The following is a 17,193-nucleotide window of genomic DNA, read 5'->3' on the forward strand; positions in this document are numbered from 1 at the left end:
ATATTTAACTAAAGCATAAGAATTTGAGAAAGATGAAAATGTTTAGAAGTGCGGTTGTAAGAATTAGAAGATTTACCAAAAGAATTTTGCTTTAATGTAATTCTTTGATTCCTCGTCTATTGGTAAACCCACTTGGGTAAGAAATTGTCATAGAATTTTTTTTAAATAACTTCTGTTATTATTTTTAAAATAACTTCTAAGGAGAATATCACAGACAAAAAACAAGGGAACTGATGAGGATTGGTTGCTCTTTCCAAAAACTAGGTATTCCCTGCTTATCATCGGTAAACATTATCATCGTTCCCCACTAATAAACAAACTGCGTTTTTATAAAAACAGCAATAAAGGGATAGAGCCTGGCCATTTTGCAACAACAAAATACAATGATATCCCGAACAAACAAGCCAACACTGTTTTGTTAATTACAATTCAAAATTGATTGCAAGAAAATATTGTGTGTTTGCGTTTTTTGTTTCAGTAAAAATCCTTAAGACTTTTGTCTTTGTTGGGAGAAGTATCAAAAAAAAATATTCCAGATCGAAAACAATGAATTATTTAAAATAAATCTCGCTTTTATTATATTCGATTTAACAAATATTTGTCTTATTTATTGATTTCGTAAAACGTATAAGGCATAACAACGATTTTGTTTAGAATGTAACATACTCTCAGCCCAAGTGATTACCAGTTACTAAAGTTTCAAAGATTGTACTATCGTTTTTAATTGCTCATATTGGTGCTATTTTCAAAAAGCAACTGAAATATAAAGACTTGTAAAGGTAAATTTGTGTGAGTTTCACAGTAATTTTTTATTGTAATTTTGGCCTTATTGCATAGGTATTTCGAGGGTCTACAAACGGAATGACAAAGGTTATTGCATGATGTAGGATATTCGAAATAATATTGGTAGTAATATGAATAAATGCATTTTTTAACTCACCACTCCTTGAAATTGGTTAACCAAAAGATGCGCTGTTGTTTTTCACCACACAGTTTTCGTGCTCATGTTTCTTTATAGATTTGAAACCTATAATATAAAAAAGGGTGGTGGAAAGTTAAACAACGCATTAAATTCATATAACTACCAATATTATTATTGTCATTCCATTTGTAGTTCCTCGAAATACCAATAAAAGACCTCACATTTCTCAGTTCAATCTGACACTTAGCTACGCACAAAATCTGCAAATTGGAGAAACAAGAATGGCAACCATTAAAGTGTTTTCGGGTACTTCGCATCCACATCTGGCTCAAGGGATTGTCGACCGTTTGGGTATCGATTTGGGCAAAGTGGTCACCAATAAATTCAGCAACTTAGAAATATGTGTCGAAATTGGTGAGTCTGTGCGCGGTGAAGATGTGTACATTGTACAATCTGGTTCCGGTGAGATTAATGACAACTTGATGGAATTACTGATCATGATCAATGCCTGCAAGATCGCATCAGCATCCCGTGTAACAGCTGTGATTCCTTGTTTCCCATATGCTCGCCAAGATAAGAAAGAAATGAGTCGCTCCCCAATTTCCGCGAAATTGGTTGCAAATATGCTATCAGTGGCCGGAGCAGATCACATTATTACTATGGACTTGCATGCATCCCAAATTCAAGGTTTCTTTGATATTCCCGTGGACAATCTTTTTGCTGAACCAGCCGTTCTAAAATGGATCAAAGAAAATATTACAAAATGGAAGAATTCCATTATTGTCTCACCTGATGCTGGTGGGGCTAAACGTGTGACGTCCATTGCTGATCGTTTGAACGTTGAATTCGCACTGATTCACAAAGAACGCAAGAAGGCCAATGAAGTTGCTTCGATGGTGCTTGTCGGTGATGTCAAAGATAAATTGCTGTATTGGTCGATGATATGGCCGATACATGCGGTACAATTGTTCATGCTGCCGATCGTTTGGTGGAAGCAGGTGCTACAAAGGTTTATGCTATTTTGACACATGGTATCTTTTCTGGACCAGCGATTTCTCGCATAAACAAAGCCTGCTTTGAGGCTGTGGTTGTTACAAATACAATTCCCCAGGATGGCCATATGAGAGATTGTCGCAAAATACAGTGCATTGATGTATCTATGATGTTTGCCGAAGCCGTTAGAAGAACACATAACGGCGAAAGTGTTTCTTATCTCTTCTCAAATGTTCCATATTTATAAATAAGTTAAATGTTTTATATTAATCATAATACTTTATACATAAATACTACTGTTCATACTATCTTTGTACAATCTTCTTTTTTTTCATACAACAATTTTAATAGAATAACAAAAATAAATTTTGGTTTCCCATTTGACATTGTCGTTAGACGATTATGTATTTCTTAAATGAAATGTTTTTAATTATAAAAAATATGATATTTTTATATATTAAATGAAATATAAATTCTTGATAATGATCTTTTTATTTTAATGGTTGCTTACTTCATGGGGAGGTATTAAAATTAAATAATAAATTTAAGTAAAAAATGGAAATAGGATTTTATTTCATTCTATTTTCTTATTATAGATAACGAAAAAATCTCTCAAAAATGCGTCAACTAATAGAATTCGTAAATAAAAATGTGCGTCCTTTTTGTAGAATGGAGAATGCCAAATTTTTCACCGTCTTCGTTGCGAGCTCTGAGAGAGCATGAAAAAAGTACAGTTAATTATCTGATCTGCATCATCTTCAACATCTGATGCAACACCTAATAATGTAAAACATCAAATAATAAAATTGGTTGTTGTATTAACGTTGTCATTCCATTTGTAACTTTTCGACGTACTTATATTAGATCCAATAAATACTATACTCTGTATTTTGACGACTTCGACTCGCAGTACTTCATGTGATTTTCGCAAAATTCTCCTACAAATCATCATCATTTTAGAAGCATGACGTCTACGATTATGATATCCTTCATCGGATTTCACTATAAGTAATCAAATAAAAAGATCTTCAAAGAAACTTGTATCAAGGTTGCTCAAAATCTTGAAAATATTTCGCACTTTTATTAATAAAATTGTACCGACTTTTTTGATTTGCTTCATGAAAGAAGCATAACATTTACTTTTAGGCAAAAAATGTTTTTTTCTATTCAAAAATCATAGTAAGCTATTTTCATAGGCTTAAAAGTGCTACAGTTAATTACAATTCAAAATTCATTGCAAAGGGAAATTATGTGTTTGCGTTTTTTTTTTTTTTTTTTTTATTTTTCAGTAAAAATCTTTTTTAATGCTTCTGTCTTTGTTGGGAAAAGTATCAATAAAAGAAATATTTCAGATCAATTTTCCATTTTTAATTTACACAAAATCAGCACTTTATCTGAATTTGCTGCAAACATTCAACACCCAGTAGGCTGTAGAAAACTCCAAGGGAATTTTATGGTACCGGGTTTGTGGATCAAAACCCCAAAAAGGTTTCGGGTACTTGGGCAAACTTTTATTTCACCGGCTGCGCAAACCAAATCTTCCCTTAATCTGATACTTTGGAGCAACTCTAGTTTAGTAAAAACTCTTCGATTTTTTCCAGAGGTAAGTATTTTTACCCTGATTCCGGGAAACTATTTTTTTCTTGGGGGACGCACCTGGGACCACGATTTTTAACCCGAAAGTCCAAGTTCGCTTTAGCCGGTATAGGACATACACAGAGGAGAGATCCTCGAGCCCCGGACGAAGGCCGGGGACTTACTAAAAGTATCAAATTTGGAAAACTTTGGTTCGCGGTAGCCGGTGTGGGACATACCCAGAGAAGAAAATCTCGAGCCCCGGACGAAGGCCGGCTACTTACAACAACTGTTAAATTTAACCAGAAGAGAATATCTCTGGACCCGAAAAATGTAATAGCTCAAATTGTAGCATTTTGGAATTGAGTTATGCGAATGGAAAGACCCATATCTCTGGACCCGAAAAGGTATTAGCAAAAATTGTAGGATTTTGGAAAGGTAAGAGTGTCAGCTATAATTTGGCATCAACTTTGTTGACCCCTATAATGGGACCTTTTTCGACTTTCCGAGTTTTTATAAAAAATCCGGGTCCAAAATAATCCCTTCTTAAGGGCTACAAAAAAAGGGGGAACAAAACAAAATCTGAAACTTCAAAACAAACGACGACTAATCGTGAAATATGGAATTCGCACAAAACAAAATGTAAACAAAACAAAGGGCCACAGTTATAAATATGTATGTTACTATACATACATACAAAACTGACAAACAACAGTGTTGTTGTTGTTACCCACAACACAAAACCAACGAAGAAGACGAATAACAGACAAATGCCTAAACGACTGTAGGCATTGTTGTTATTGTCTCTCGTTGAGACGCATATAACACAAAACGAAACAACGATAACAATACACACATTAGGTTGACGAATAAATTTAGGAATTATGGAACAGTAGTGTGGGTCGACAAAAATAAGAATATATAAAATTAATATTAAATTAAACAATACAATGAAATGAACGACCCAATACTTCGAAGTAATTAAACTTAACAAATCGACGAAAAGCACATAAAATACATGAATTTATTCTCCTCCAACATCCTCCGCCCGTTGAAGCGTCAAGGTTCAAACATCTTGGTGTGGTAAAGGAACAATTTTACGGATTGGCCGACAACTGGATCCATTCTTCGTTTGTAATTCCTCAACTTGTACTTTGCCATCACGACCTGGAATACATTTGGTAATTCGCGCTAAGAGCCACTGTTGAGAGGGTGTGTTGTCTTCATGGACGACGACGAGTTGGCCTTCAACGATATTTCTCGATTCGGTGAACCACTTGGAGCGTTATTGGAGCGACAATAGGTAATCTCTGGACATCATATTCCAAAACTGTCGTTTTAAGTATGAGATTTTTTGCCATCGTGTAAGTAAAGATGGTTTTGTGACATCTAAATTTGGTTCTGGTATTGCCACCATCGAGGAACCAATTAAGAGGTGGCCAGGGGTTAAGGACATGGGAGCTATTGGACGAAAGTTCAGTATAGCTTCGATTTCAACAACGAGTGTTTGCAACTCTTCAAATGTGAGATACGCCTCAGAAATGTTTTTAATGAGCAGCGTTTTTGTCGGTTTAAAGGCAGCCTCTTACAATCCGCCGAAGTGTAGGGCACGAGAGGGTATGAAATTGAATTGAAGACCCATTTGGCAGCAAACAGACTTCATCTTCTGGACAACTTCATCTTTGTAAAACGATTCTTTGATTTCTCTGAGCTGATTATGGGCTCCAACGAAATTGGTAGCGTTGTCGCAAAAGAGCTTTTGGGTAATACCTTTTTGAGACACATTATGAAGTTGTTTGTTGACTAATCCGAAACAAGTTCCAAAGGTGTTGCTTTAGAACTGAAGCAAACAAAAACAGCGATGTATTTTCTTTAGGGTGACTTTCCACGAATTCGATACGATGTCATGAATGGACCACAAAAATCCACTCTAGTGAATAGGAATGGACGATGAGCTCGAAAACGATCAACAGGCAAATTACCCATAATTTGCCCCAACAAGTTTGGCTTGTAATGAAAGCAGTGAACGCAATTTCGAACTACTTTCCGAACAACTTCTTTGGCGTTTACGATCCATATCTTCTGGCGCAATATGGCCAACAGCACTTTAAGCCCAGCATGTAGATGTGTGCGATGCAAGTGTTCAACATATATATTGACGAAACGATGGTTTAAGGTGGTTTAAGATGGTTTAATTAAGAATTGAATAAAACTGTGCTAAAGTTATATCTTATTTTAAAATTAATTTCTAACGTAATAATAATCACCGAAGTATGCTACTTGAAACTAGGTAATTGCACCCATGACATCCACCAACCACTTAAAGTCTGGATCTCTCCGCCAGCGATGACCAGATACCCGGGATATTTTTAAATCCATGAAATGTTCCCACTTCTCACGATGCAGTAACAAATTCTAAGAAAATGGTAATGACTTGTGTAATCATCCTGCTTTCCAACTACATCCAAATACCGCACGTATTGTGAGGATAATGTTTGAAATTTTCTATCGATGTTTTCTATTCTTGAGAAATTACATCTTCTAATCTCCTCCCAAAAATTAAATAAAGCATCGATAAGTTTAACCGTTATCCCAATGTCTGGCGGCTGTGAATGGAACAGTAAGGCATTTTTCCCACACTGTTCCGATGAACTTAAGCTGTTCACCTCAGCTAAATAATCGATATCTAAACTTGGTATTTCTGTGGGCACAAAAAGACCTATACCGTTTAGAACTCTCCCGATATCTTTAGTCGCATAGCACACACCCAAGGCGTCTATGCAATCCGAATATGTAATTTTTTTCATACGACGAAGTTCCCTCTCTTTATCTAAATATTCCTTTTTTGCTTCTGTAAAGGAACTACCTAATTCGGTACATTTTTACCTAGCTTCTTCAGTTACACCACACAGAGCAATTCTTTCCATTTCTAAATAAAGTGACACAATATACTCGCCCAACATCCTTTTATGTTGAATGAAGTCTACAAAATTGTGCACTCAAAAAATAAGCGAATAAACTAATCACTTTTAACTACTCGTCTATTACGTTAGTACATGGAGATATAGATCGACAGAATCTTTCACTGCTACCTATCATGTCTCCTTTTACACAACTAAAAGATCTAACACTATCTTTGCTTCAACAGTGCATCTTTTACGTCGCTACAGCAAATAAGCCTAACACATTTCACCACTACGAAAATGCGCGCCTATCACGTTATTTATTTCGCATAAACTAATATTTTCTCGGGCACTGAAAATATAGCCTATCGAATCACTTCCTTCCTAACTACACGCGAGAATTGTAAAGTTTATTAAAATTGTTAAAATAATTAACATAATGTATATTATAGTAAAAGCTTATTTGCGTTTTCACCCCGGCGCAAGTACACAAATAAATAAACAAATTAATTGTGTTTTTTTTTATACGAGTAACAGATAGTAGAGTGACCATGGTAGATGAATATAGGTAGCAGAGCACGAAGCCGATCGGCTCGCAGTCGGCGTGCAGCCGCCGCCGACTTTTTTTAAGTGATCTGAGCCGCCGCTGATGTATGCGGCTCTCATCGGCTCAAATTTTTAGCCGACTGAGTCGGCTAAGCAGTTGAAAAATATAAATTTATACAGCAAATTTGTATAAATATGTCTTTTAATCTTATCGATAAATTAACATATTATAATGCTCATTATTGGACGATAATTTACATTGCGCACTCGTCTTCGAGAGGCAAAAACGTGTAGGCTATTTATATTAATTATACCCTACACCACATAGTGGTAAGGGTATTATGTCTTTGTAGATTTGTTTTTTTTATCACAAAACCTTTGGCAACCTTTTGTAACTTACGAATTTTAATGGAGTGGCAACCATATTGTTTGCCAAAGATTCGTTGTGTTTTTGCTTGTTCAAAGAATATAATGCAAAATGTGCCAAAGGAATATTAAAAATTATTTTTCCGCTAACCGAAAGGGTCAAACAGTTTTGACTAAATCAGAATCCGATTCAGACGAATCTGTTGATACTGAAATCAATATTTCTCCATATGCAGATGTATCTCAATATGAAGATCTTTTTAAAAAGAAAAATGAATTTAAAAATTTGGCAAAGGTTGTTGTAAATGAAGGTGGTATATCAATATGTTGGAAATATTATGGTGATCTCTATTTTAAAAAGAGGCATATACTTCAAAAATATAAATTTTGCAAATTGTGTTTGGATAAAAAGACCAATTTAAAAAGGTAAAAATTTCTTTTTTCCATTCGCATGTGTGTAATTGTTTATGATTTTAGTTTTGGAAAATCAACATCAACCACAAATTATATGAACCATCTACGACCTGTACATAACTTGGACGTGAAATCTTTAAATAACCTGAAAAGTTCAACAATGACACAAAAATGCATTGAAATCCTCAACAAGTTGTAACAACAAACAACAAAATGCTCGCCGGGTCGCCGAAACGTGCTGTTGGGATTTGCAACCGTTTAAAATTGTTGAAAGGCCAGGATTTAAGAAATTGGTATCTTTCTTAAACCCAAAGGCTATATTCCCCACAGATAGGACAATAGCTACGACGGCTTTAAACGATGTTTATAACATATATTTGGACCACGTAAAAACAAGCCTTAAAGAGTCGCCCAAAAATGTTACACTTGTATTGGATATGTGGTCAGATAAACATAAGCACTTGTCTTACATAAACATAAAAGTGCATTTCTGCCAAAATTTTCAAATGCAAATTGTAACGCTCAAGACAGAGATCTTTCCACGACCTCACACTGGACTAGCAGTTGTAGAAAAAATTGAAGAAGCTTTATGTGAATTTAATCTGTTGGAAAAAAACATATGTGCAGTTACTGATGGTGGAAGCAACATCGTTTCAGCTTTAAAAATTAAAAATATACCAAGATATGGTTGTATGGCTCATGTTTTACACAGATTTTTGATGGAAGATATACTAAACAACAAGTCATTTGAAAATATTAATAACATAATATCAAAATTAAAAAAAAAATGTATGGCAGCTTAATGTATAGCTATGAAGAAATATCAAATATTCAAAATATGGAGGAACAAAACGATATAGTAAAAATATTTACAGAGGTTGAAATAATTTTGGAGAGTTTGGATAGTTGCGAACAATTTCCACATGGAGATGACTATTTTACTGAACAATATGAAGCAACTTTAAACGTCAAGCACCACACCTCTTTGAAAAATTCCGTTGCAACACGTTGGAACTCTCTGCTTGCAATGATTCAAAGCTATACTAATAATATATCCACTATAAATGTAGCATTAGTTAAAGCTAAAAAGGAACTGTTAGTGATTGGGACAATGGAAAAGCAAATTATAACGGAATTTGGCACGTTTTTATAAATTTTTGAGGACGCCACAAAACACCTTCAAGGCCAAGATTATCCGACGATATCTTCGTGTATTTATTTTCAGGAATCCATTATGTCCTCATTGAAGAAAGAAGAAGAAAAAGCGTCTTTTGAACTAACAATCAATTTATGCAATTTCGCTGTGCAAAACTTTACGAAGCGATTCAAAGTATATAGAATGTATGTTGTAGCTGCGCTTATGGACCCATGCCAAAAAAACTGGCCTGTTTTAGATAAATATATACTACAGATTCCCAAACAATCGCCAAACTCCTTGGAACTTGTGCATGATGTTCTGTCTCCAATTTCCAAGGAGAACTTGATTATGGAAGAAATTGAAAAATTAAAGGAAATCGATGACGCATTATTTAATGAGCCATCAACGAGCACTGAACCAAATGCAAAAAAACAGGTATTATGTTTCAATAAATGTAAAGGTAAACTTAACTGACGTATATTTTACTTGCAGAAAATATCAGCTAGTCGTCAAAGAATGTTGGAATTTATAGGACCATCGCCTTCTAATGTACAAAATAACGTAGAGTTAGAAATAAGAAAATATTTGGAAATGAAAGTCGAGGCGGTTGAGCCTCTAGATTGGTGGCGACAGAACAAACAAGTACGTTAAAGATTCACATCTTAAACTTGTTTTAAGCAGGTTACGTTTTGACCATTTACTTTTTATAGATCTTTCCAAATGTTGCTACTGTAGCAAATATGTGCTTTGGAATTCCAGCCACATCAGCATCTTCAGAGCAAGCATTTTCATATACCGGGAATTGTATAAATGCAAAGAGAAGCAGCCTGCATCCGGCAACAGTAAAGAAACAATTGTTTGTTCACGATAACAAGGCAGTCGTCGAACCATTTTTATCAAATTAAAGTATTTTTATTATAATTTTTAATATGCTATAAGCAACAAATGTGCATATAAACTTATATTTTCATTTTTATTTTAAATTAAATGAATTGACAGTTATTAAAACAACCGAAATTATTTGTTCACGTTAAAGTCGTCGGCTGTAGCCGACTTTTAGCCGCCGCCGGCCGTATATTGCTTTAGCCGCCGCCGCCGATTTTCTTTCGGCTGCAGTCGACTTTTAGCCGCCGCCGACTTTTTTATGCTTAGCCGCCGCCGCCGAGAATTTCACATCGGCTTCGCCCTCTGATAGGTAGACGCATGGACACAGCTGCTGGGACAATGACTGTAAAACCAATGGCCACCTTGTACTGTTTTATTCGCCATTCGCCGGCGTATAAAATAGAAATAAAGCTAATTGAGTTAGCGTCGTCCGACGAAATTTTCGCCGGCGCCGTGATTGTGTGCATTTCCATATACACATATGTTTTTTATTTTTGACGACGAACATACGCCGCGAAAAATTCGTCGTTCGCTCCAATTGTGTTCCTAGCATGGTAGAAGAATATAGGTAGACGCGTCGACACAGCTGCTGGGACAATGAACTGTCAAACCAATTTTGGAATTGAAAATGTTAAATGAAAAATTATTTAAATCTGTAAAAATTGTTGAAAAAGGCGAATTATAATAGCCTCCGAATGACGTAGTATAGGAAAACATATAAAAATCTACTTATATTTAAAAAAACATTTAAATTTTTTTACATATCAACGCTCCCAAGCGTTGATGCATCTACCTGTATTCTTCTGCCATGGTTCCTAGCATTACGTTGCGGGAGAAAACGAAACGTACCTAATTTGTGATCGACCCTTTCTTATCTTCTATTTATGGTCGTGACATTTATTACATTATTTATTACCGACCATAAACATAGCATATGGAAAACACATGCATCTTAAGTGTTTTATTTATTTAGCTAATTTACATTCTTCGGAAAAGACAAATAAAAATGAGGTACGAATTTAAAGAAGAACAATCAACACACAAACTATTTTTACAACATGTACAGTTTCTACAAAACTAAACATTATACTTTTTACGAAACCAATAAATAAGACAAATATTTGTTAAATCGAATATAATAAAAGAGAGATTTATTTTAAATAATTCATTATTTTTTGTGGAAATTTAAAATGAAAAATTGATCTGGAATATTTTTTTTTTTTTGATATTTCTCCCAACAAAAACAAAAGTATTAAGGATTTTTACTGAAAAAAAACGCAAACGTTTAATTTTTTCTTGCAATCAATTTTGAATTGTAATTAACAGAATAGCGTTGGCTTGTTTGTTCGGGATACCATAGTATTTTGTTGTTGCAAAGTGGTCAGGCTTAATCCCTTTATTGATGTTTTTATAAAAACAAAGTATGTTTGTTAGCGCGAAACGATGATAATGTTTACCAGGGGGCAATGACGGGAAGACCTAGGTTTTGGAAAGAGCAAATGGTTATGCTACTTCGTTCATATATATATTAATATAACAAGTTGAGAAAGATGAAAATGTTTAGAAGTGCGGTTGTAAGAATTAGAAGATTTACCAAAAGAATTTTGCTTTAATGTAATTCTTTGATTCCTCTTCTATTGGGCTTACGCATTTGTCACTTGGGTAAGAAATTTTCATAGAATTTTTTTTAAATAACCCAAGCGTCAAAAAGTGCAGCAATTGCGGTGGAAATCATACTGCAAACTACAGAGGATGTCCTGTATATATCCACTTAACAAAATCTAGCTTAGCCACAAAAAAGCCTACAAGCTACCGGGTACAGGAAAATCCACAATTTAATATCAAAACAGCTGATTTCCCCGAGCTAAACAAGAGGAATGAAACCACCGCTCCTAATTACAATCTCCCCTCACAGAATATGCAATACTTATATTCTGATACTTTGAGAAATGACTCACCCAACTATAAAAATTCAAATATAGAATCATCTATCGAAAAACTAATCGTCACCATGAATTCTTTTATGACAAGTATGCAAAGCATGATGCAAGATATTGTGAGAAATCAATCTATGATTATGCAAATAGTTTTAAAACAAAAATAGATAAAATTCGAATCTGTTTTTGGAACGCAAACGGCTTAAGCCAACATAAACACGAGGTCGAAAACTTTATTCACTCACTCAACATACACATTTTACTGGTATCTGAAACTCATTTCACTTCTAGAAACTGTTTTAGAATAAACGGTTACAGTACATACGACACTAAACACCCTAGTGGGAGAGCTTGCGGTGGCACAGCGGTGATAATTTCTAATAAAATTCAGCATTACCCCATGCCAGAATATAAGTTTGACCACCTACAAGCTACAACAGTTGCACTATCTTCAACTAATACAGCTATATCTGCAATATATTGTCCTCCGAGACATAGTATAAGCAAAGATGAATTCGCACACTTTTTCTCATCTCTTGGTAGTAGATTCATTGCAGCTGGAGATTATAATGCCAAACACACCTTCTGGGGATCTAGACTTATTACACCCAGAGGTAGACAGCTTTTAAACTCCATTTCGTCCGCTAAACTGGACGTGTTATCTACTGGCCAGCCTACTTACTGGCCTTCAGACCTGCAAAAACGTCCTGACTTAATTGACTTTGCGGTAACAAAGAATATTAAGAGGGAACAAATGTCCGTGGTACCTTCGTTTGACTTGTCGTCAGACCATTCCCCAACTATAATAACATTAAATGATGTTCAACTCGCAACTTCCCCGGATTATCTACCAAATAAATATACAAACTGGATGAAGTACAAAAAATATGTCAGTACACATGTGAATTCTAACACTCCTCTAAAGTCCGGAGAAGAAATTGACAATGCAGTTAAAATATTTACTTCGATAGTCAACACCGCTGTCAATGTTGCCACTCCCACTAAATTTTCAAAACTAGAAAATAATTCCTATAATCCATCGACCATTCGAAAACTCGTGTCTGATAAAAGGAAGGCCAGAAGAGAATGGCAGAAGCACCGATCACCTAGGTTTCGGGAAAAACTAAAAGAATGTGAAAAACTCTTACAACAAGCACTCAGATCAAATGAAGAGCGAAACCTAAAAATATTCCTAAATAACCTGGATCCCACAGAGAGAACTGACTACAGCTTATGGAAAGCCACAAAAAACTTGAGAAGACCTATCGCCCACGAATCTCCAATTCGCCTAGAAAATGGGACTTGGGCAAGATCTACAGAAGAAAAAGTAAACGCATTTGCCGAACATCTTGAATCTGTATTTACCCCAAATCCCGGACCATCGACAGTTGTTCAACCTTTAATTGACGACATTGTTCCGAATCCAATACGATTTTCTCTAAAAGAAATCGAAAGTTCTATAGCCTCGATAAAACTAAAAAAATCCCCGGGTAAAGATAGAATTACTCCAAACATGCTCAAGAAATTACCAACACCGGCCGTTAAATTATTGTTATTTATATTTAACAGCATTCTTCGAGTAGGGTACTTCCCGTCTGTATGGAAAGAATCTGAAATAGTAATGATTCCGAAACCTGGAAAAGATCCAACGCAGGTAAAATCGTATAGACCCATCAGTCTTCTATCTATACTCTCAAAGCTGTTCGAAACAACTTTACTAAGGAAGTTAACTCCCCATATTACAAATAGCAGTATTATCCCCGACCACCAATTCGGCTTCCGTAAGAACCACAGTACTATTGAGCAAGTGCACCGCATAGTCACAAACATTAGAATGGCATTCGAAAGGAAGGAGTACTGCTCGGCGCTATTTATAGACATTTCCCAAGCGTTTGACAGAGTCTGGCATCTTGGAATTCTATACAAAATTTGTGAAACTCTACCTAAAAACACTCATAAACTTTTTTGTAGTTATTTGTCAAATCGTACGTTCGTTGTTAAATCGAAAGACATACTTTCAAATTCGAGAAAAATATTGGCTGGCGTCCCACAGGGTAGTATCTTAGGACCAATTCTGTACGTGTTATTTACTGCCGATATGCCCACAACAAATGAAACTCTAACCTCAACGTTTGCTGATGATACTGCTTTCATTAGCATACACAAGGATCCTCTGATTGCGTCGGAAAAACTACAATACCATGTATATCTTCTCGAAAATTGGCTGACAAAATGGAGAATATCGGTAAATGCTAGCAAGTGCATACATGTTACTTTTGCTCTAAGACGTGAACTTTGCCCCACGATAAAAATCTTTAATACTCAAGTTCCACAGAAAGATACCGTAAAATATCTCGGAATGCACCTGGACCGAAGACTTACATGGAAGCAACACATCGATGCAAAAATCACACAAATTAAACTAAAAAAGGCCAATCTTGAGTGGTTAATTGGTATACGTTCTTCTATTAAATTAGAATATAAAGTCCTATTATATAAGACTATAATAAAGCCAATTTGGACGTATGGCATACAGCTCTGGGGTACAGCTAGTGCCTCTAACGTAAGTAAACTACAAAGAAGACAGTCGAATATTCTTCGATCTATTACAGGTGCACCATGGTACATAAGGAACGCAAACATCCACAAGGACTTAAATATACTTACTGTTGAAGAAGAAATAAAGAAGCTTTGCCGCAAGTACTTAAACAAACTATCCGAGCACCCAAATAACTTGGCCCGCCAACTCCTACTATTCGGAGGACACGATAGACTGCGCAGACGTGACACTCTTTCTATCATATAGTTTATTTTTTTTTGTCTTACGCTCTCATTATTTTCAGCTCTTGTCTGGCCAATTGAACGTCGCCCATTTTTATACTTCTACAGGTAGTAGTATGCTAAATTGGAAGCTGCTTCTGTGAAGAAATCGAAAAGACTATTACTGTAGTCCGCGGGAAGATTAGTGAAGAAATCGATAAGACTATTACTGTAGTCCGCGGGATGATTAGATATAACTGTATCTAAACAAAGCAACATTATATCCGTAAGACTATTTCTGTAGTCCGCGATTCACTTAGATATATCTGTATCTAAAATAATCTTAACTACCTATTCATCAATTCACGGATATAACTGTATCCACAAGCCCACAAAATAACACACATCTATATTATAAAAAAAAAAAAAACAATAATAATTAAAGCATGAAAAAAAATATGGGGTGATTGTATTGACAACCTCCCTATAAAAATATTAGTATATAAGATATGAAACCTTATTGTTATTTTCATTAAATATATGAAAGATTCAATAAATTAAACAATTAAACAAAAAAAAAAAAAAAAAATAACTTCTGTTATTATTTTTAAAATAACTTCTGAGGAGAATATCACAGACAAAAAACAAGGGATTGATTGGTTGCTCTTTCCAAAAACTAGGTATTCCCTGCCTATCATCGGTAAACATTATCATCGTTCCCCACTAATAAACAAACTGCGTTTTTATAAAAACAACAATAAAGGGATAGAGCCTGGCCATTTTGCAACAACAATATACAATGATATCCCGAACAAACAATCCAACACTGTTTTGTTAATTACAATTCAAAATTGATTGCCAGAAAATATTATGTGTTTGCGTTTTTTGTTTCAGTAAAAATCCTTAATACTTTTGTCTTTGTTGGGAGAAGTATCAAAAAAGAAATATTCCAGATCAATTTTTCATTTTAAATTTCAACAAAAAATAATGAATTATTTAAAATAGATCTCGCTTTTTTTATATTCATTAACAAAAATTTTTCTTATTAATTGATTTCGTAAAACGTATAAGGCATAACAACGATTTTGTTTAGAGTGTAACATATTCTCAGCCCAAGTGATTACCAGTTACTAAAGTTTCAAAGATTGTACTATCGTTTTTAATTGCTCATATTGGAGCTATTTTCAAAAAGCAACTGAAATATAAAGTCTTGTAAAGGTAAATTTGTGTGAGTTTCACAGTAATTTTTTATTGTAATTTTGGCCTTATTGCATAGGTATTTCGAGGGTCTACAAACGGAATGACAAAGGTTATAGCATGATGTAGGATATTCGAAGTAATATTGGTAGTAATATGAATAAAATGCATTTTTTAACTCACCACTCCTTGAAATTGGTTAATCAAAAGATGCGCTGTTGTTTTTCACCACACAGTTTTCGTGCTCATGTTTCTTTATAGATTTGAAACCTATAATATAAAAAAGGGTGGTGGAAAGTTAAACAACGCATTAAATTCATATAACTACCTATATTATTATTGTCATTCCATTTGTAGTTCCTCGAAATACCAATAAAAGACCTCACATTTCTCAGTTCAATCTGACACTTAGCTACGCACAAAATCTGCAAATTGGAGAAACAAGAATGGCAACCATTAAAGTGTTTTCGGGTACTTCGCATCCACATCTGGCTCAAAGGATTGTCGACCGTTTGGGTATCGATTTGGGCAAAGTGGTCACCAATAAATTCAGCAACTTGGAAACATGTGTCGAAATTGGTGAGTCTGTGCGCGGTGAAGATGTGTACATTGTACAATCTGGTTCCGGTGAGATTAATGACAACTTGATGGAATTACTGATCATGATCAATGCCTGCAAGATCGCATCAGCATCCCGTGTAACAGCTGTGATTCCTTGTTTCCCATATGCTCGCCAAGATAAAAAAGATATGAGTCGCGCCCCAATTTCCGCGAAATTGGTTGCAAATATGCTATCAGTGGCCGGAGCAGATCACATTATTACTATGGACTTGCATGCATCTCAAATTCAAGGTTTCTTTGATATTCCCGTGGACAATCTTTTTGCTGAACCAGCCGTTCTAAAATGGATCAAAGAAAATATTACAGAATGGAAGAATTCCATTATTGTCTCACCTGATGCTGGTGGGGCTAAACGTGTGACGTCCATCGCTGATCGTTTGAACGTTGAATTCGCACTGATTCACAAAGAACGCAAGAAGGCCAATGAAGTTGCTTCGATGGTGCTTGTCGGTGATGTCAAAGATAAAATTGCTGTATTGGTCGATGATATGGCCGATACATGCGGTACAATTGTTCATGCTGCCGATCGTTTGGTGGAAGCAGGTGCTACAAAGGTTTATGCTATTTTGACACATGGTATCTTTTCTGGACCAGCGATTTCTCGCATAAACAATGCCTGCTTTGAGGCTGTGGTTGTTACAAATACTATTCCCCAGGATGGCCATATGAGAGATTGTCGCAAAATACAGTGCATTGATGTCTCTATGATGTTTGCCGAAGCCGTTAGAAGAACACATAACGGCGAAAGTGTTTCTTATCTCTTCTCAAATGTTCCATATTTATAAATATGTTAAATGTTTTATATTAATCATAATACTTTATACATAAATACTACTGTTCATACTATTTTTGTACAATCTTCTTTTTTTTCATACAACAATTTTAATAGAATAACAAAAATAAATTTTGGTTTCCCATTTGACATTGTCGTTAGAC

The 17,193-nt window shown here is 35.1% G+C and overlaps 1 protein-coding gene and 1 pseudogene across 2 annotated transcripts; both read left to right on the forward strand.

Moving 5' to 3' along the window:
* The first annotated feature begins 1,123 nt into the window (after positions 1-1,123).
* Positions 1,124-2,234, forward strand: LOC131802542 (ribose-phosphate pyrophosphokinase 1-like; annotated as a pseudogene).
* Positions 2,235-15,498: 13,264 nt separating this feature from the next.
* Positions 15,499-17,179, forward strand: LOC131802573 (ribose-phosphate pyrophosphokinase 1-like). Of its 2 annotated transcripts, none has more exons than XM_059122890.1 (2): positions 15,499-15,657; positions 16,032-17,179. In XM_059122890.1, exon 2 carries the CDS (start codon positions 16,083-16,085, stop codon positions 17,040-17,042), a length of 960 nt encoding a protein of 319 aa, XP_058978873.1. In that variant the 5' UTR covers positions 15,499-15,657; positions 16,032-16,082; the 3' UTR covers positions 17,043-17,179. The 2 variants fall into 2 exon arrangements, with proteins under 2 accessions (XP_058978873.1, XP_058978874.1); XM_059122891.1 differs by having other exon boundaries at positions 16,049-17,179.
* The last annotated feature ends 14 nt before the right edge of the window (positions 17,180-17,193 follow it).

Source organism: Musca domestica, unplaced genomic scaffold (genome assembly GCF_030504385.1).
Source record: "Musca domestica strain aabys unplaced genomic scaffold, Musca_domestica.polishedcontigs.V.1.1 210, whole genome shotgun sequence".
In the NCBI taxonomy this organism is placed as follows: Eukaryota; Metazoa; Arthropoda; class Insecta; order Diptera; family Muscidae; genus Musca; species Musca domestica.